Source organism: Lissotriton vulgaris, chromosome 10 (assembly GCF_964263255.1).
Source record: "Lissotriton vulgaris chromosome 10, aLisVul1.2, whole genome shotgun sequence".
NCBI classification, from domain to species: domain Eukaryota; kingdom Metazoa; phylum Chordata; class Amphibia; order Caudata; family Salamandridae; genus Lissotriton; species Lissotriton vulgaris.
This window is the reverse complement of record NC_141698.1, coordinates 186,972,432-186,993,549: the sequence shown is the minus strand read 5'-3', so window position 1 is coordinate 186,993,549 and position 21,118 is coordinate 186,972,432. Positions and strand designations below refer to the sequence as shown.

At 41.5% G+C, this 21,118-nt stretch overlaps 1 protein-coding gene across 2 annotated transcripts in view; it reads right to left on the bottom strand.

Annotated features, from left to right (window-relative positions):
• Positions 1–21,118, bottom strand: part of FLCN (folliculin) — a 232,767-nt gene that overhangs the window by 144,286 nt on the left and 67,363 nt on the right. For both annotated transcript variants that reach the window (XM_086940860.1, XM_086940859.1), the window contains exons 6-8: positions 20,972–21,063; positions 10,876–11,066; positions 1,588–1,701 (exon numbers count right to left, since the gene is read on the bottom strand). In XM_086940860.1, coding sequence (XP_086796986.1) covers positions 1,588–1,701; positions 10,876–11,066; positions 20,972–21,063 — 397 coding nt within the window. The remainder of the gene's footprint in view (positions 1–1,587; positions 1,702–10,875; positions 11,067–20,971; positions 21,064–21,118) is intronic.

Here is a 21,118-nt window from a genome sequence, read left to right as displayed (position 1 = left end):
ATTACGCTGGAGTTGTTTCAGGTTACCCTTGTGACACAAAATTACAGAAAAGTACGTGATTATGCATGCTTGCATAATTTGGGGTAATTTAAGGCAAAAATACCTACTGCAAGAGTACCGGACCAGAGTGAGAAAGGCAGGTGAATCATTTTGGCTGCAAGGATACATTTTAATTGAATGATTGATTGATTTTGTGCTAAGAAAACAGCGCTAAATGTCTCACATCATTTTGCTGTACTTATGCTCCAGTAAATTATGCAAGTTACGCCCACTTCTACTTTCTATATGGAGTCGCATGACTAACTGCTTTTAAGGCTGGCTAAGAGAGGCATTTGAGACTCAGTCTTTCAAATGGTTAAGATTCTATTTGGCCAGCAGATATCAGGCTGCTCATCTCCTCTCATTTTGTTTTGGGTTTAAGGTTTGCGGCTGGATGTTCCACAGGGCTCTTATTGAGACCTGCTCCTTTTAACTTGTATGTAACGGTCTTCTAGCCTAGATTATTAAATCATACACAGATAAATCTATGAACTACGGGCCGACACCCAATTACTACTTTCTGTTGACAACATGGTGTCTAACTCCCTGTGCAGTATTCCACACCTGTGTGCTGGCTGTAACCTCCTGTCAGTCTCTTACCTTCTTGAAATGTAATGCAGATAGGACAGAACTCCAGTTTTGCTCTAATGGCTCACCCACCTCCACCATTCCCATGAAATGTTGGTTAACTGCATAAGGTCTCCATCTCACTTCTGCTGACATGCCGTGAGGTTTCTATTTGGACAACAAGCTGACCTACTCTAGCCAGGCCAACTATCCATCTAGAACCTGTTTCTCTCTTATATGGCTGTTACAAAAAATCTTGCCCTTTTTTTGTTTTGTTTTTTTAACCTTTCTCTGCATGACTGTTAGTGATTCAGTCCACTATTCTTGGTCATCTAGATTATCGTAATTCTCTGGACGCCATATCACCGGCAGCGCATTTAAAAGGCTTAACATCTGTCACGGTTGCTCTTAGCTGCCTACATTAACTACCTATTATGAAAAGTATCATCTTCAAGCCCTTGTGTGGCATGCATAGGACGTTCAATAGAAAGGGACCCCACTATCTCAGCCGGAGTATATGTACTATACTTCTGAGAACAGGGTGTGCTCTTCCAGTCATCATCCTCAAGTATAAGCAGGTAACACATTGCTGAGGTCACTCTTTGTCAGCGCTGCTCTTCTTTGGGATTCGCTGCCCCTTTCCTTGTACAAGGTGCATAATCTAATTACATTCAGGAAGCCTTAAAGGCCTGGCTCTATGTACAATAATTCCTCATTATTTCACTCTTTTTTTTCTTCTAGAATGAGCACTTACCTCAGCTCCAGGATACCTTAAAGGTCACAATGCGCTCTATGAACCTGTATATCCATTGTTCTTTGTCAATATTAATAGGTCGCCTACAATTCTGTTTTATAGTCATTACAATAACATTTGTTGATATTTGAAACATACAGCACATTAAAAGCAATGAACTATTTCCTTGCAGATCACCATTAAATGTGTACTCGCCATTACAATAGTTGTAAATAAAACAGACTTACCTGGAGGACCTGGAAGGCTGACTGAATCAAATCTCGATCTTGCCCTTTCCATATAACTTGATTTCCCATCAGCACGTGCCATGCCAATATTCGGAATGCAGAGGATCCCAGAACCTTGAAGAAATGCAAGCAGCATCATGTATTATCCTGTACAAACTTCTTTATAATATGTGTTACGCAGGTTTCCCTGCACAGACCGATCCTGCTGTCAGGACTGGTCTTAAAGTGGTTTACTTCTAAATTTCAGGCTTAAAAGTATTCTTCTTCTACACAGCCACAAGAAAATAAGTAGGGAGATCAGATGGAACCATGCCAAATATTTCTTGCATGTAACTTCCAACCTGAACGATATCAGTACACATCCCCCTTTAGCCTTAACATGGGCGCACCAAAAAATAGGAAAATTGGAATGGCATAGAAAAACTGACAATGCACCAGAGCAATTATCTGTACTGTGCAGGCCGGCTTCTGGATCAGATATATAAATCAGATATATTCAACTTGAGGAGAAAGTCCTCTTAGATCATCTCATGATGGGCTTGTGTGCAATGTCCCAAACACACCCATCTCACATCTTGAAAATTGTGATTATATCTTGTGCTGGCATTACTGTATCATTTATATAGCGTTCCATTGCCTGCTGAAACCCTGTAAGACCTTAGAAGATATTTACTATGGCATCTTTGAGATTTTATTTTCTTCTGGAACAGAGTGGCCACTCCAGGCGTGGTTCACTTCTAGAGGTCCTTCCAATTAAGGTAGTTTAGGTTTGTCTTCATCTAAGCTTTGGCATCTTTTTTGGGCAGTGAGAGTTATGCCAGTTAGTGGGATTCAAAATAAGTGGATGGAATACCTTCTGGGGAGAAGGTGGCAAAAATGTGACTAGCATCCATATCGTTCTGGAGGAGTAGGTTATGAGGATTATACAAGATGGGGTTCAGAAATATATGGTGGAGATGAACAAGTCAGGGAAAGTAAGTAATCTTTTAAGACAAAATAAAAAATATGTTTTCAGTGGAGATGCAGCAGGTCCTGCTGATAAAGGTCATCATTGCTCATATATAGACCCAGAACTGGTGAAGGCTGAAAGGTCTAAGGTTGTGGCTCAGTAAATGGGTGTATAAGGTACGTGAGGGTAAAGCGACCTAAAAAGAGCAAATATGAACAAGCATTGGAAATGCAATAGGTCTCGCCTTTGTTTAAGTTAAAGCCATTTTCTTTGCTAATTGTATTGTATTATAGCTATGTATTATTGAGTGTATGTATGTCATACGTTGTGAATATATGACGGTAGAATTGTATTTGTTAGTTGTGTAGTAGGTGAAAGTATAGCGTTAGGAAGAGAAGAGCAGTGTTTAAGATTTGGGAAGGAGAGTGAGTAGGAGAATAGCATGAGGGTTAATGAAGTATAGTGAGGAGGAGAGTAGCATAAGGCAGAAGAAAGGTGCAGGGATGAGCAGTATGAGGGAGAAGGAAAAAAGCGTGGAGTAGATTAGCGTTATTTTGAATGAAGGAAAGTGTGGAGAGCAGTATGAGGTATAAGGAAGGATAGAGTAGAAGGAGGGACTAAAAAAAAATCCCAGAAGCGAAACTGAAATCTAGCACAGTGGATTGTGCTCTAAGTGTATAGCAACATAGCATCGGACTCTGGTGCTTTGGCTCAAATCACATAAACCCCCCGTACTGGTTCAAAATTGTAACTTTACAATGTGAGCTTTGTAGCACTGAATTTAAAGTAAGAAACTGCACAAACAAACACCTTGTGAGCAATAATGCCATTTTCCAGGTAACAATCTAAGCTGTGGAGCAATGTAGCGAAAGTGCGGAAATTGGTCAAAAACTCAGCATGTGCAGGAATGCGGTGCTTAAAGCCCACAAGTGAAAAAGAATCTAGAGCCTTGGAATATGCTCTAAGCATAGTGCAACCTAGCATCGGTAGCTGGCGATTGCGATTAAATACCGTAATCTCCCCTTACTAAAACTAAAATGTAGATTTACAATGTTAGCATTGTAGCGCTGAAGTGAAAGAGAGAATTTGCAGAAAAACACAAAGAGCGAGCGCGAATGCCGTGTTTTCAAGCCTGAAATTGAAATTGAAAGACAGTTTATAATTGTTTGACCGGTGATATAGTACAATATGGATCGGTGGACCAAAGCCCACCTGCGAGATACTAGCCTAGAGTGCTAAGGCGGATATTTGTAACAAGGTAACAAACACCAACATTTGTGTGGCAATGCTGTGTGATCAAAGTGTGACACGCAATGGCACTGGCAACTTGTTATTGTATTAGTAAGTAAAATAAAATCCGCCCTTTAAGTACCATAACCTACCAGGTGTTGCACCACCCGCTAAGCACAAACTCAGCTCCCCTAAAAGAAAGGCAAATTAAATGGCAACATCAATGCGTGAATGCCATGTGTTTCAATGTGACAAATCACGTATTTTGTTTGTGATACCCGAAAAAAATAAACCGGACATAACATAAGATACAGCCTGAAAACTTGTAGGGCACTAAGGAGAGGCACACCCACAACAGTGAAGAACATGGACGGAGTACTAAAACCACATGGGCAAAATTTCACAATATGGTTCGGGGACAAAAGCCTGCTGCAGAGCGAGCAATCTAGAGCACGAAAGTGAGTTTTTTCACCCCCAAAAAAAGGCCAATATCTACTCGCAAATGCAATGTGATTTAAAGGGTGGAGCAACACAAGTCAGCAGCACCGAAGCTCGAGTCTAAAGATAAGAGAGTCGGTCTGTGTTCTGTGTAAGTGCCTCTTCCCTTGAGTTGGGGTAATGGCCCGGGAGACCTCTTAACATTTTTATGTTGGCCCCACCTGCTCGCAGTCCACTCACCTACTAACAGACGTCCTTAAAACTCTCATGGCCCCTGATCCAAGAAAAACTAAAAACATCCCCCAATAGCGGAGGAGGTGCGCAAGTACAGAATGCCCTGTAAGTGCACCAGAATGATGTCACAGATGGTGTGTTTTGCGCATGTGCAGATGGTGCTACCACACTGGTGGTATAAATACAGCACGTCCTTGGGGTTTTGTTTTTTTATTAATCACATTTGAAATGCGACCACACAGTCTAAAGGTAAAGAGAATTGGATAAACCTTATCAAGCGAGGTTCCTCGCAAGGGCTCCGTGGCAGGGAGATGTAATCTGTTGTAACTACTGCATTCATTTCAGGTTAAACCAGGGAACTGGCATTGTATTACAATCCTGAGTCCTGTGAATGTTTGAGGACACTTCCCTTCTGGAAAATACTGGAGCGAAGCCTAAGAGACAGTCACTCGCCTTCGGAGTGCTGAGGCTGGCTGGCCTCTGAGAGTGTAGCAGCTGCAGGGACTAAGTATGAGCAGACACAGGCAGCGCGAAGGGAAGAGAGCAGTGCGTCTTTGCCAGTGTCAAAGCTGCCTTGCTCTCCCCCGTACGCCTCCCATGCCTGCTACAAAATGAGGTCCAGCTGCTGTCACCAGCGAGCCAGGGAAAGGGAGGCGGGGGGTTAGAAAACTAACATGGCAAAACAAGCGTGGCCGCAAAAAGGAAGAGGGCGGGTAAAGCATAATGAGGAATGTGCCCCGAGCTTTGGACTCCACCAGGAGTGAAGGTAATCTTTCCACCTCTGTGTGTGCGGGCACCGGGGGTAGAGAAAAACAAGGGGCGCTTCCAGCAACTCAACGATGTAAGCCCATGAACAATGAACAGCGCATCTCTGGGGAGTTTGCTTTTGGATGGGGGGAAGGGGAGTGAGGAGCTGGTAGGATTTCCAATGAGGAGCCAGCGTTTCCCATAAACAGAGCTGACAGCACACCCTCCTACGTCACGCCAAACAAAGATGGCGTCGGCCTGTCCAGATGGGCCGTCATAAAATTGGAGAGGGCGGTAACAAAAAAACCTTATTTCCAATCACGCGCCTGCGTTTAACATAAACGATGATGCAAGCCAATTGAAAACAAGGACGTGGTTTAAAGTCCCCTTCTGAATATGTATCGATTCCAAAAAGATCTCACAGAGCGAGCAGCGCATGTGCGCTGCAACACCAGGCGAGACCTAAAAATCTAGATTGACTATAGGTAAGACTAAAAAGCAGATGTAGTTTGGTTTCCCAAAGGGAAAAGACCATTGTAAAACTGGTGCCAAGCACATAACTATTTTTTTGAAAACAACAGTGGTCCCATGCAACACAAGATAAACCAAGTAAATAAATACAAACACAATGGATTCCGTATTTCAGTGACTTGTCCAGCCGGACAGTGGTCAGCAAGCCAATTCTTATACTGGGAAGGAAACAAGCTACCGGAGACCGGTTTCTGGCATTTCAGCCGCCGTCGGCCCGGCTTGCTTGAATCCCGATGGTGCAATGAGCAAGGGACTCACATCTGAGTATACCCTTCCACGCTTATGGTGGACAAAATGATTCAGAAAAGGGGGTGGTGATGAACAGAGTGTCTGAATTAAGCAGACCACTCTTACCCAGTCCAACGATCAGGGCTTGATCCATCACCGTTTTTTAGCTCACTGCACCATCACAGCTCAGAACCTGGCTACATGCAAATTAGTCTGTTCCTGTCCCAGTGCATGATGGGAACAGGGCAAACCAAACTACCAAGCCAATTCTTATACTGGGAAGGAAACAAGCTACCGGGGACCGGTTTCTGGCCTTTCAGCCGTCGTCGGCCCGGCTTGCTTGAATCCTGATGGTGCAATGAGCAAGGGACTCACATCTGAGCATACCCTTCCAAGCTTATGGTGGACAAAATGATTCAGAAAAGGGGGTGGTGATGAACAGAGTGTCTGAATTAAGCAGAGAGGCTTGTAACTATTAGGCATTTATGAAATGTCCTGATGATGATCCCTGTGATTTAAATGTGGGATCGAAACGCCGTCGACCATACTCATGTGCCATATACAGTTTGTATACTATGAGCAATGTTTATGTAATGGCGCATCTGATAATATCTGTTCACACTGGTTTAAAAGAACAATTTAGCTTTCTGCCTAGAAGCCCTTTCTGTTCACTTTGAGTGTACTAAAGTGTCTATGTGTATTTGAGGTACAGGCTTGTGCCCCACACCGTGATACTGTTGAAGGATATTCTTTCAAAATTTTGTTATGAAATATACATGCTGACCACTGTCCGGCTGGACAAGTCACTGAAATACGGAATCCATTGTGTCTGTATTTATTTACTTGGTTTATCTTGTGTTGCATGGGACCACTGTTGTTTTCAAAAGATTGCTCCCTGAGGTCCTTTGCTGATTTACTTGGGGTCCCTTGTTGTTTTGAAACAAGCACATAACTAAAACACACTTAAAGAAAAGGCGGAGCATAAGGTGGCTAAAACGAGAAGGTATAATGATACCGCAAAGGATGATCTTACTGAGGAGAGGTTATATGGTGTGAATACTCCAAATGATGATGATTTCGTAGAGAATGATAACTTGACTGATGTGGAGGGAAAGTGAAACACTAGTACAACCAACTAGCACTTGGAGCTTTAGGAGCAGATGATCTGAGACACTGAACAGTAGGGCCCCAAGTTCAACACTCAGTACACAATCTGAAACACGCTGGTGATCAATAAAAACAGAAGACGAGATTTGGTCTACTGAAGTAATTTCAAATTAGGAGTTTCGAAAGTTGAAGTGGCGGGTTGACAGACACAAGGGAGACTGCATCTTGAATTCAAGCCCTTTGTAAGGCAGTAAAAGAAGTATCACAATGATGTTGAACTACAGGAATAGTGTGCTAGGTATGGAATGGAAAAAATCTGTACATGCAGTTTGATATAGCAGCAAAAGTCAAATCCGGTTGCATAAACCAGGCAGCTTCAAACAATAATGGAAGTTGTCTAAACTGTAGTCAAATCAAGAGAATGGATTTTTAGATCAAAGGCTACACTCCTTTCTAGTAAGAATGTTTCCTTTGAAAGATAGTCCAATGTCTGGATGATACCACTCCTGAAAAAGCAGCAGAGGGCCACTGAAGTGGAAGCAACACTCTTACAGCTACTGACAGGTGTTGCAGACTCTGTGACCATGTACAGAACACATCCCTCTCACCTACATGAAAAGAGCTTCCGCCCCTCTACAACTTTCAGGTCTCCTTTCTAGACATTGAATGAAGACCGTTCCTCAGGAAACAGGATAAATTCTAGTGTAGAAAACAAACACTCGGTGGATGCTGGTTCCCCGGACCAGACACAGAGGCTTTGCCTGGACCTGCCACAGAGAACTCCATATCAAACCTGCAGCACTGCTTGAAGCCATGAACTGCTGGCCAAGGAAGGCAAGTTGTTCTGAACCAACTATAATTGAAATCTTAATTAATAAAAAAAACATGCCACCACCAAGGATGTGACACAAAAAGAATGAAGCAGTACTAACACAATAAGGAGGCAATGGAAAAGCAAATCCCAGAGTTCTATTTAGTAGGTAGAAAAGAGCATCTATATGGTGCTGCATGAATAAGAAGTTGGTATCACAGATGGCAGGGATGCTCCTGCATAAAGTACTCAAGAATTCTTTCACAGTGTAAGTGTTCTTTTTTTAGAAGCATTTTCCAGGTGCTACCTGCGTCATAGGTATTTTTCAAAAAGTTAGGAGCAGTACGAGTAGGAAGAAAGAGTAACTACACTATAGAAAACACACACGACGTTTTGAACTAACAAGACACCTCATTGGAGCAGATGGGACTTCCTCAAAAGAAATAGTTGTGTCCAAGAAAAACATCTGAAGATGGATAGTCTGCTTCATTAAACATTATACTGAACTGACTAAGCATCTATTTACAGGTCAACAAAAGAGCTCATTCGTTGAACTCCTGTGAATCTTGTGATGAGGAATATGCTAACATTTTCCATATCAGCTGGACATGCCCCCAAAATGTTTGCAATTGCTCTACTATTCACACTAATCTCAGTGAAGTTGTAGGCTACACCGTCCCTACACATGCAATTCCGGGTAATGAACGAGAGAGAGAGCGGAGACCAAGGGGACTCGTCGACTGGTGGCGATGGACTTGGTGACTGTAAAGGAAGACCTCACTCTGTGCCACGGCTGAGTGACTAGTTTATGAGGCCTGTGGATGTCCATTTAAATATCACAAAATATGAGCTCTATGGTTGGATCCTGGTGGATGACAGTAGCTGGGGAAGACAAGAGGAATGGGCTTACCAGCATTACTGGTTCTATAATGAGAACTCTAACATATGCATCATACAATTCTTATAATGTGAAAGTGCTATTTTCAGTTAGCTTTTCAAATGAAGAAAAAAGATTTTATTAAAATATAAAAAGTGAATTCCTCAATATTCTACTCTGCCAAGGCATCACAAGTTTGCATTTGGGAGGACCAGGGGCCTTCAACTTTTTTTAACAGTGTTTTTATTGGGTTTATTCATACAGCATATCACATGCCACATGATACAATAAAACTTATACACTCTCATGAGGAAGCAATATCTAAAAAAGGAGGACGAAAGACAATGAACAATCAAACTCAAGCATTACCGTGTACAGCTATACTGTACAAAGGGTAAAGCAAAATGCAAGCATGGAGAGAAGGAAAAGACAATTTTTCCCATACAACTGAAGCTTTATCAAGCTGCATTGTGTATACAAAGTACATTCTAAGGTTCATACAGCATTCAAAGTGGACGTTTATCTGGTGGGAATTGCATTTTATTTTTAGATAGCCGTTGCCAGAGTTCTAAATCTTCTTCCAGTCTTTCATCCTGCTTTATTTTCATTCTGAGCTCCCCTGCTACACACCATTTCCCTCTGACTTTTCTCCAGCTGGTGTCCATAGCGGCTCTTAGACTCAGCCAGTGACTTGCCAAATGCTTCCTTGCTACCAGAAGTGTAAAATGGGTACATTTCTGCTTCCTTTTGTTTTTAGATTTACTCTCACCCATTCCTAGTAGGCAAACCAATGAACTGTTGTGCAGTTCTAAAGGGAACCCTGCCCCATAGCAGTCAGCTATGTGTATCCAGTATGTGTGAACCGGCGGGCAATCCAATGTCAAGAGGAAATATGTAGCTGCCATCCGGTGACATTTGGGGCAGTTCTGGTACTCTGTGAGGTCTATCTCATTTAGCATCGCAAGAGTACCATATGTCCGGCAAATAAAATTAAACTGCGTTAATCGAATTCTATCATTGCTAGTGATTGTGTAAATCAATGCCAGGGTTTTGAACCATTGGTTATCAGTGAACACTTGATCACAGTGTACCTCCCATTTCACTTTCATTTTAATTAGGGATTTTCGAACATCAGCTCTCAGGGCTGAGTACATCTATGTTATGCCTTCTCTGCCACTATCTGCTTGGAGTAAAGGTCCATTAACTTAAAAGACATAAAGCAGATACCTGGAGATCAGTATAATTCTCTTGTATGCACTGCTGGTTCATGCTTGATTAAGGGCTTTAGCTCAGACTTCCAGGACTGTTCTCAGAAATCTCTTGAAGCACAAACTCCCAAAAACAGCGAAAGCCAGAAAGTATCTTGGCTGCAGTGTTGGTTCATGAGGATTTTTTTCAGTCTTAGAATCAGAATCATGTGCCCCACCTTCTTTGGTGTTTGGGAAGAATATGAAACCTTTATAGAGAATAAACTGGAAATGTTGCCTTAGGATAAGGAATTATTAAAGTTTTGAGATATCGTACAAGCCTTTGAGGAATGTCTGGTCCTACAGACAAGAACTTATAAAGGTTTCCTGGTCCTTCCACTGATGTCATGTGACAACCAAGACATTTGGTGACTCTACAGAAGATGTCCATGTTAGAGGTTATTTTGACTGTGAGCTCATTTTTTTATTGATTTAAACCCTTTTCTTATACTAGAAATAAAGAGTCACCTACTTAAGCAGAATGTCTGATCTTGAACTTTCTTCCTCCTATTAATTTCTAACTCCTCCTAATTTTTTTATTTTAAATAAAACAGCAACCTTCTGTATTCATTTCTACCCAGATTTCTGCTCCATTTTTACTACCACGTGCTAGTGTTCATATACCCTTCCTATTTCACACCTTATTCAGCTCTTACATACTCATTTAGTCTATCTTATCACCCTCTTATCCTCACAATATATTTAACATTTCCCTATTAATTTAACCTGTTTACAGTTAGAGAAGCATTTTTATCCTGAGGTAACATTCATTTATTCAAAAACCGAAAACACATGTAAAGTTCCTTCAATTTAAATTGCATTTAAGTATATTCTAAGAACTCTCTGGAAAGTGAACACTACCCACAGATTTTAAAACCTGCTATCTTACCTGCCTCATATGCCGCAGTGACCTGAACACTGCCTGTCGGTTTGGTGTGACGTTCCAACTGCAGTCAGAGAGAAGCGAGGCATCAGTCGGGGATTTAGTAAGTTCTCTCCCTTCCACCACATCTGGTGCAGCATGAGGTTTTCCTTCGTCTCCCTCTTGGGCTTCCCAAGCCTCAGATTCTTCCTCCAAGTCTGAAGTACAATAAAAAAATATAGTAGTAAAGTATGCAATTGATACATTATATATATATCTATACTACTAATATAAAGAGAGAACCTGCACCTTTTGGCCAGGTAAACTCAGGAACCACAGCGCCAATCTACACACCCAATACATCTCTGAAAATGTCAGGGTGTGTAGATGGACATAGGCTATATAAATTTTAAAAAAAAAGTAAATTTAAAAAGTTAAGTTTGTAAACAAAGTAGTCCCCTGAAAGTAGCGCCGGCCGGGACCTAGCGCTGGCCGCTACGCGACGTGCGTGATGACGAAGGAGGAGGGCGGTGCAGTGACGAGCGGCTGTGCAGTGAGGAGCGGTGGCACAGGTAAGGAAAGGGAAAGTGAGACTGTGTGATGCAAATGTCGGAGCGCGAGTGAGTCTGGGCGGGGGGGGGCGCGAGTGAGTCGGGGCGAGAGGGGGGCGCGAGTGAGTCGGGGCGGGATGGAGTCGGTGTGGGAGGGGGTCGGGCGGGAGCGGGTGTACTGCCCCCAGCCCCTTTCTGCCCCAGGCAACGCTGGGGCGACTACTAGTATATATATATATATATATATGTATACAATCCACAATCCTGAGGCACGAAGGGACGCGCAGAAATCAAGTACAGACCACCGAAGTTTTAAAGTGCAAAGTAGGTGCTTTATTCCAAAATGGGCAACAGCATGACGCGTTTCGTCCGGGAAACCCGGACTTGATCACATGACATGCTCAGAGAGACCAACGTTTAAATACGGACAACAATTCCAATATGTCCCACTTTCTTAATGCCATAGACATAGAAGAAATACTCAGTTTTTGCATTACAAAGTATAGAGATCTTGTAAAGCAGTCAATGCAATTCATAATAAAAGTAAGAGACAAAATAATACTTAATATAGTCTGCAGTGTGATTCTCATGATCTAGCTTTAAATTAATTTACACAATGTAAAATAATGATTACACCACAATTTATTAATTTAAAACCGGGCTTTGAAACTAGATCAAAAGATAATAACAACACCAACAAATAGAGGGCGAGGGCCCAAATAAATATACCTGACAGATATTAAACCAGAAATATAAATCCCTATTGAGGCTAATAATGGGGACACATAAGGAAATGATCACAGTAACTAGGAATAATTAAAGTGAAAAGTGCAAAATAGTACAAGACTTAAAATCATCTAAATATGTAGAGAGCTTAAATACCTAAACATTATAAGGTATAAGTAGCAGATGCTCCAATAAAAATGAAGTGCACTGTGTTTGTGAAATGTGAAAACGTGACAATTCATTATATAATACAATTAGCAGCATACGATTAGATAAAGTATAAATAGCAATGTATAAATACGTGAATTCTTTTTGATTTAAGAAGTGCAGATACAAAAATACAGAATATATATGCTTCAATGCATTAACTGGAAGATAATCACAGAGTTTATAGAGTCGAATACAGAAACCAAAATGTACAAGATTAGATTCAATGTACAGGAATTCAAAACAATAATTGTTCAATATTTGATAGGAAGCCCAAATAGTTCCAAACAATGTCATCCTCAGTTATACATATACACACACACACACACACACACACACATCATTTACCCTAGATGTGACAGTGAGCAGTGTAATAGACACTGGCTTATCTTGAGAAGGAGGCCATTGTTTATGCAATGTCAAGCCATCAGACATTCTTCTCAGTAGTTAATATAGCTTCATAAGTGTGCCTCCTATCAGCCTTTATAAGGTTATGCTTGAGTGACCGTTCAAATTCAATCATTCACTCCAACAAGGACGCAGCAGACAGGAAGGTAATGGTTGATAAGTTTGCTGATGGAAATTTGGGGTGTTACACTGTGCGCTATAATCAAACTCTGTGGAGTTGGTGTGAGGACTACCAACGTGAGTCAATCAAACATATATTATGCACAAGCCCTGCAAATCGAATATAGGTACTGGCTAAAATTAATCTTTATTTGAAGAGGGGTACACACATACAGAAGCGCTGTGAATGAGTCCCTGCAAGCAACTGACTATAGATTAACTGCATGCTTTGTATACTTTCTTGACAGCGCGGCGAACAAGCTTTCCACTCAATAGGTTGAACTTGTCCATCCTGGACACATAGCCTGTTAAGCTTGTTATTGGACAATTACTTTGCCAATAGTTTATGATAATAACATGATGATTGAAAATGTCAGTCCCACATCACGCTCGAAATCTAATTACTTGCTCATATGAAATATCGAAAAATGATCTCATGTTATAATTAAACCCCTTTTAATGATTGAAGTTTTTATAAACAGTTTGTTTCAGTATAGTGTGAACAGGTTTTTTGTGAACGAATTATCCCTATGTGAATGCACTGGTGTTTAATAACTGATTGTGACTGACACTGGACTCACCTGTCTTTGTTTCGACGCAGTACTCAGCGTCACGTGGTTGCTGACAGCCCCGGGCTCCCTGCACCCTGTGGTCGGCGCTACCTGCCAGTCACTGGTCTCCCCCCGCCGCCGCAGCCTTTGCAAAACCTGGCGCGGCCGCAGAGAGGGGACTACACTGACCAGAATCCCTAGCGGCAGGAAGCTGTACACGCCCGGAGGCGCATAAACATCAAGCCAAGCCCGCCCCGTCGCGGGAAGCGCGCGGGCAGCGCGGGCTAAGCCCGGGCAAAGGGCGGGCCCGCTATGGCCCTCGGAGGTCGGGTCGGGTCAGGTCCTTTGATTCAAATGTTCGGCACTATCTGGAAACGGAACAATTGTCTGCAACCTCTGGTAACTTTCATTTTACATTTTGGGTGTTGATTTTGGCCCCGTGTTCAGTTTGTCCATTGTTTTTGAAAACCAATTGATTTAAGGGACGTTCCTTACATGCAGCCCTGTTTCTGTTCTACTCATCCTTGAGGGGGGCTCATATTGGCCATCTCCACTCCCTTTTTACCCACTTTATTCTTGGACTTTGTACAGCTCTGATTGTGACCTCTAGAGGGCCACTTAGTTCTGATCAAGGAGGTGAACTCTTGGACTTATCTGGGTCTAACCGGCGATTCACCCAGGACAATACAGTTCAAAGCGGACCTGCCTCTCGGCATAAACCACGCTTCCCTGCTTTACTTTGTTAATCTGAGTATCTGTTTTCCAACTGTATTTTGGTGTTTTAGTGACTCTTTCCTTTAACCAAATTCATTGCAGTTAACCTTTGTTTCTTATCATGGGAAAAAGGAAGCATATAAGTCCTAAACCACCCAAGGCCAAGGGGGCTATTTTTAATTCCCAACAGACCCTATTGACTTATTTAACAGGGGCGGTGGGTGTACTGGACAAGCAAATTCTCTCAGTTGAGGAGTCAATTGAGGGGACAACCACAAGACTAACCCAGGATCCCTCCCCCCAACCAGACAGGGACAACTTAGATCTAGGGAATATATTAGATCAACCCCATAATAATGGCTGTATTCAATCCTGTCCTGATAAAATCATTTCTCTGCTAAATGATTCTTCACCACAACCCCAACCTCCTAAAAAACGCTTAAAAAATCCTAGTGAAACTGAAGGCTCAACCATCGAGCCTGGTAAAAATATAATACAAGCTACTGTACATTCCCAGTCAGACCAGAAAAGAGCTGGCAAACCCCTACTAAAAATGAAAAAGCGAACAGGCAAGAGAAAAAACCAATCGATCAGAAAGCTCCCAAATATAAGTAATGAAAGCTCGCAAATGGATATGAAGAGCCTGGTCTCACTGGTTGAACGCTTGGACCTCTATGTAAGGGTTAGGCTAGATCAATTAACCTCAAGGATGGCTAACATCGAGGAACTCCTTACTGAGAAGTCAATTAAGCCTTCCAAGGCCGTTGAAAATCTGGAGGGTAAATCTATGTCTACCCTCCCTAAGGTTTCCAGTATAGGAACCCCACATTCCCTCTTAAAGGAAAATCTATCCACTCAAGACGCTACAACCAAAAGTAGTGCAACTGCAATAGAATCATTAAAGGAACATGGATTACACACCCTATGAAAGGGTACAGGATCAACCTAAGAGTTTCCGCTAACTGTGACACTAAGAACATAATATTTATTAGTTGAAATGCCCGTGTGGGATGGTATATGTTGGAAAGACTGAAAGAAAGATGAAAACCAGGTTCAGTGAACATAAAAGTTAACATTTGTACTAAAAATATGAAAACTGTTATTGCCGGCCACTTCTTAGACCATGGTCATAACATTTGTCAATTGAAATTTGGAAATTGTTGAGAAAAAAAAGGAAAAGACAGTAACAAAAGCCTGTTATAGAGAGAGAACTTTTGGATTAAGCTTTTGGATGCATTAAGACCCAATGGCCTCAATGATAGAATGGAATATATGTGTTACTTGTGATTAGTAAGGTGCATAACAATGGTCAACAACAGGAATTTCAGGCTGTGTTATTTACATGTCTCCTTTTTATATTTTGGTTAATTTTTCTTTTCATTTTTGTTATTGCTCACACAGGATGCATATTTTATGTATTATTTTGTCACCTAGTCTGTGGGACTAAGTGTTTTCGGATTACATTGAAAATGGATATATAGAACAATTACCAGATGGTCCTTAGGCATGAGGTAGCGTGCAAGATGGCCCCCACCGTTGCATAATAATGACAGGAAGAAATATACGTGTTAACAGTGATTATTAAGATGCTAAACAGTGTGTGGTATCCAGATCATTAGGCTGTGTCATTTACTAGTTGCCGTGTTCAACTTTTTTTTCTCATCATCTTTAATCCTATTTTTATTATTGTTTACACAGGATGTAGATTTTTGTGTATTAACATGTCACTTAGTGTATCATGTGATTAGCCTGTTTTCATTTAGCAACAACACTGAACATTCATGTTTTGAACATCTACAACATGGCGCTCAAGTTTTTAGATAGCTTGCAAGATGGCCCCCACCACTGCATGTTAGTCCGGTGTCTTTTTTTATACCGGAAGTGTCTTATATGCACCATAAAAAAGAGAATGTTGAACAATCGGGAAACACTTGCATGAGGTTTACACGGTATGGCCTGATATGTAAGTAATTGATGTTTGTACACTGTCCATACGGGTGAAATTGATAGGTTTGGATATTTAATACCAGTAGTATTGCATGTTATCCATTCAGCGTTTTTTAAGAGGCACGTCGGTTTATTTTAAACTGCACTCGAGTTTGGAAAAATGCACACAAAGACCGTTAAGAAGTCTAACTTATTCACCTGCATGATTTGGCAGTCACTGTTATTATTATGTGAAATTTACAGGAGAGGCACTGTGATTTGTTTGTGCTCTTTTTAATTCAATGAGATGCATGCAGAAACAACTAAGAGCTTTAATTTACTGACATGCATGAGTTTGGAGTCACATTTTACCTTATCACGTGAGAACCATAGGTTCAATCACATAACCATTTTGGTATTGTAGACAGCCTAGGAGATAGAGACCTGTTTCTGCATGGATTATTATATGTTTTACAGAATTGATAGCCCCTGATAAAGGGCCACAGCCCGAAATGCATTGGGATGGGATAATGCAATATAAGTTTAAATGGATGAAATTTATCATGAGAAGATTATGATTTGTTGAATGAATATGATTTGCGACAAGGGGGATAAAAAATGAATATTGCCTTGGCATAATAAATCTATCATACCTGGATTGAAGTTGAATCATTTTAAACAACCCCTGCGTATAGGGGCATCTGCTGAGCTGAGTGGGACGGGCCCTAACAGGGGACGCTGTTCTTCTATGTTGCTACATACACTCTAGGATCAGAGAGTGAGACCCTTTACAGCACGCAACAAATAGAGTACGAAGAACAAGAGTTGGAGCGATTAGTGCGTGTTCCCATTTATCTATATAGTCACATAAGATGTCAGGCAGCCAACTACTATGCGAATACTTGTTCTTGCAGTATACTTAAACACATCACCACAAATATGTTCCATTGATAATTTAATGCGGTAACAGATTTTGTGTTTTTGTAATAAATTCAAAGAGGTGCCTAAAACACCAGTTCTTGTACAATAAATGGAGGGACTGTGATGCTGATTCAGCAGTTTATGTATACAGTAGTTGCAGTGCTGCTGGTTACTGTTTTACATTCCATGCATTACCACACACACACACACACATTATCACGTTAGACTTTTGGCTTAGTTAATTTGATCAGACATAATTTTTAGGAGGAGTTGTCACAAAACCGTTGTGCCTATTGGGCACCTACACACAGGAGAGGTAGAGTAATGTCAAAACAAAAAAGAAGATGCCTCCTCCGAAACATCTCCCTTTACCCATAAGGCCTACCCAAGTCATCCCTTCACCAGGGGAGAGACTCAAAAGGCCCACACACCCTCCAGAGGAAGCTGGCTATGTCCTCTGATCGGAAAAGCGATGGCTCACCTCATGCTGAGTTAGATGCAGAAGCTTGACACAGACAAAAAGATATCTCCTTATCCGAACCACACATTACAGAAACAATTATGCTGAGAGTTCGTTTACCCGCACCGGAGTGTCATAGGTTATGAAAGTCATAATCTCTTCACCCCTTTTCTGAAGTGAAAGAGCCAGTAACATACCCTCACACTTAAATGTTGATTTTTCCTGAATTGAATTGCTGCTATGTGTACTTGTCACCTATAACTGCAAGTATGTCACTGTTTCTACTTTCCTATAGGTCAGGTCAACATCCAACAGAACACATTGTACAGAACGCATCAAACACATACAACATGCAAGCTATTTAAGTGATCAATATAGTGCACCCAAAACATTTAACTACAACCCTGCATTTGACAGAGCACATTGGAAAGAATAATTAACAACCACCCAGCACACCAGAGGTGTGTAATACAGTTGGCTATCAATGTTTTCATAGCAGCAGCGACCGCTAGAAAACAACATATGGGAAGACTTTCCAATACAACACAGTAGACAGACAACCTCACACACAGCTCATCACAGCATACACCTCACCTGATACACCTCAGACCAATCAACAGAACATGTTAAATAGAACACCTCACATTCATCCCACATCTGTCAAAGAAGTAATTAGATAGATATCAAAGACCACAAACAATACCACTGACTAAAGTTAACTCACTATCATAACAACTTGCTGGGCAATGTGCAAGTCCAACAATTCCAACCGTACCTAAATGCTTTGGCAAGACTTCAGTCAGCACCCATTTAACCTCATAATCTAGCAGTGGCGACTGCTATTTAACATCAGTGGTGGGGGTGGAGGGAGGATGGGATGAAAAATCAAATTAAACAATTACTTACCTGTGTGCCACTGCCTCTCGGTCCTCTTTGCCCGCTTCCAGGTCAGGAAGCAAGAACTGGAAACACCCAGGCTTCCAAGCTCCTCTGAGCCAATCACAATGCTGCAATGAAGGGCTGTGATTGGTTTGTGCACCGTGGTTCGGTGCTCAGCCAGAGGCTGGTAGCGTGGGCATGTTCTCCACCCAGGCTGTAATGCAGCCGGGTGGAGAACATGCAAAGTGCGCATGACGATTTGGCCAGCTCAAGAAAGCCAGCCAAACCTTCATGGGCACTTAAGAGAGTGCAAACCACCCATGCTCCTCTGTGCGAGCCCAGACCCTACCCAGCTGAGCAACAACAGAAATCTAACATGATAATAACAATGAGTTAATATTTTATTTTTTCCTCTTTGACCTGCTCAGTGGGATGATGCTCATCCGCCTGAGCGGAGGAGTCACCCCTGTACTCTAGGGCCCTATTTACTATCAAAACATACCTATTGTAAACAACAATCATTTATGGTAATTTATAAAGTGCTTCCTAACGTTGGGGTGTACTCACTGCCATACAAGACAGTCAAAAGCATATCTAGAAAATGCAAGTCTTTAAAATCTTTCTGAACTTTATGTGGTGCTTTATGCTTTAAGATAGACAGGGAGCATGAGTCACTAAAGACAGAACTTGGGCGGTAAGCCCAGACCACTGGAAGCGCTTCATTTAACTTTGGAGGTTTTGATAAGCATGCATTTGTTAGCCTGCAAAACCTACATTATTTGGTTTTTAAGGTGACATCATATCTTTAGGCAACAGGTCACAAATGTACTACTGATGTTGCAGCTCCCACACAATGCCAAACTCCAGTCTTTAATAGAATCCTTAAATCAAGGTGAGAAGGTACTGGATAAAATACAGCAAGGCCAACCAATAGCAAATTCGGTGCTACATAAATACATCTTACAAAACACCATGACTGTTTAACTTCCCCACTGGATTCAAGCTAGCCTGGCTGATGAAGGGTGATGCCTTGAAAGCTGTTCCAGGATGCTTGTTTATGAATCCAGGAAGGACCTGGCTTGGCAGTTCGGGCTGGACTGTTCCCACAAGGAACAGGGTCAAGACTGATTTGCATATGGCTGGGTCCAAACTGGTGTGGTGAGCAAAAGAATGATGGATTAAACCCAGATCCTTGTGACTGTGGGTGAATGTCTGCATTGTCCAGCATTCCGTCCATCAATTGTTTCTTTTGCATCTGTTTAACTTCTGAGCCATCATCTAAAAACCACTCTAGAGGGATGGCTAATCATTAATGCATGGTCTCATTCTCATTTATAGGTAGTAAAAGAATAAATAGGGTTTCAATTCCATGTTTAATCACTTCCACTGTAATTGAGCACGTCTTTTTGTAAGACACACAAACCAAACTCCGGTTGCCTTAGACCACTTTCGACTATTTATTGAAGATTTTTAGATGGTATGATGCTATTTTGCATCACCTGGTGACTTAGAAATAGGTGTTTTGTCTCATAATAGCAGGACATTTCAAGGCCCTCTGCATAAAAGATTATGAAAAAATGACACGACCTGAAAAGGACAGAGTTTTAAAAGCCAAATGAAGGAGAAATACAGAACTTAGGCATCTGGCAAGCCACGCCTAGATGACCGACTTCAGAGGAACGATTTGAAAAGGGATTATAAAAATGCAAGGTAGAACACACTGGTCTTCTAGGGTGTTCTGAACTTGGCAAAGACATGTTAAAGTCTCATAATTACATATTCAGGCAGGAGCTCAGAACATCAAATAGCTGACTATTGAATCTCTTGTATTGGATTGGTTGGGTAGGTGCAATCAGGTTCTGGTTGGATACTTAGGACGAACAGTTTTGAGAGGATCTTTGGTAACCGTCCATGAGGGATGGAGAATTGTGAATTCTGAATTTTCTGTGACTGAAGCCTACACAGGGAGTGCAACATCCGAAGTGATGTTATCCTGTTATTACAAACTGAAGAAAAAGCAGGCTGCATAGATTTGGACTTGTTCGAGATTTGAGAACAATGCGTTGAGGTGGTAGATATTTATGTTTTAGTGGTATTCAAGGGAAGACATCACTAGGACAGGATTTATTAGGTGGTTGTTAGCAACCGCTGGGCCCCTTTTAGTACACAAAAACAGTGGAAGAAAGTTTTGGAAAGCTTGTTTCATTGAAGAGTAAAAGTTAAAGCATCATCAGAGAGTACTCCCAAGGTGCAAGCTTTAAGAATTGCGATTAGTGGCTTTAAGAATTGCGATTAGCAGGCATCCTATTATTTTAGGCGAAGTCAAAGCAAAGGGATGCAGAGCCATTTAAAGCAATCCTCATTACTTAGTTTTTATATTTGGTAAAATTAAAATTACTGATTTCTGACTGGTGCAAAATGCAAAGCATTTTTCACCCTTGCATGATTGCATTTAGTATCACTCACTCAACTAGTCATACCTTTGACCCTTAACAATGCTGCACAGAAGAATGCTCTCTAGCCTGCAGACTTTGTAAACATTTGTATAGAACACTGGATGCAAATCACTGAATATCAGGAGGCAGTTCACAGAGCATTGTGCTATTTGGCGAGTGGCTTACCTGCCATCTTTTCCTTCTGAACCAATGTGTCCTCTGTCGGCGCACCCTCCAGCAACTTCTCTGTGAGCCTGCACCCACATGCTTTCAAGAGCCTTTAAAAAAAGCGACGCATAATTAAACCAGAAGGTCTTTGAGAGTTTTTATTTT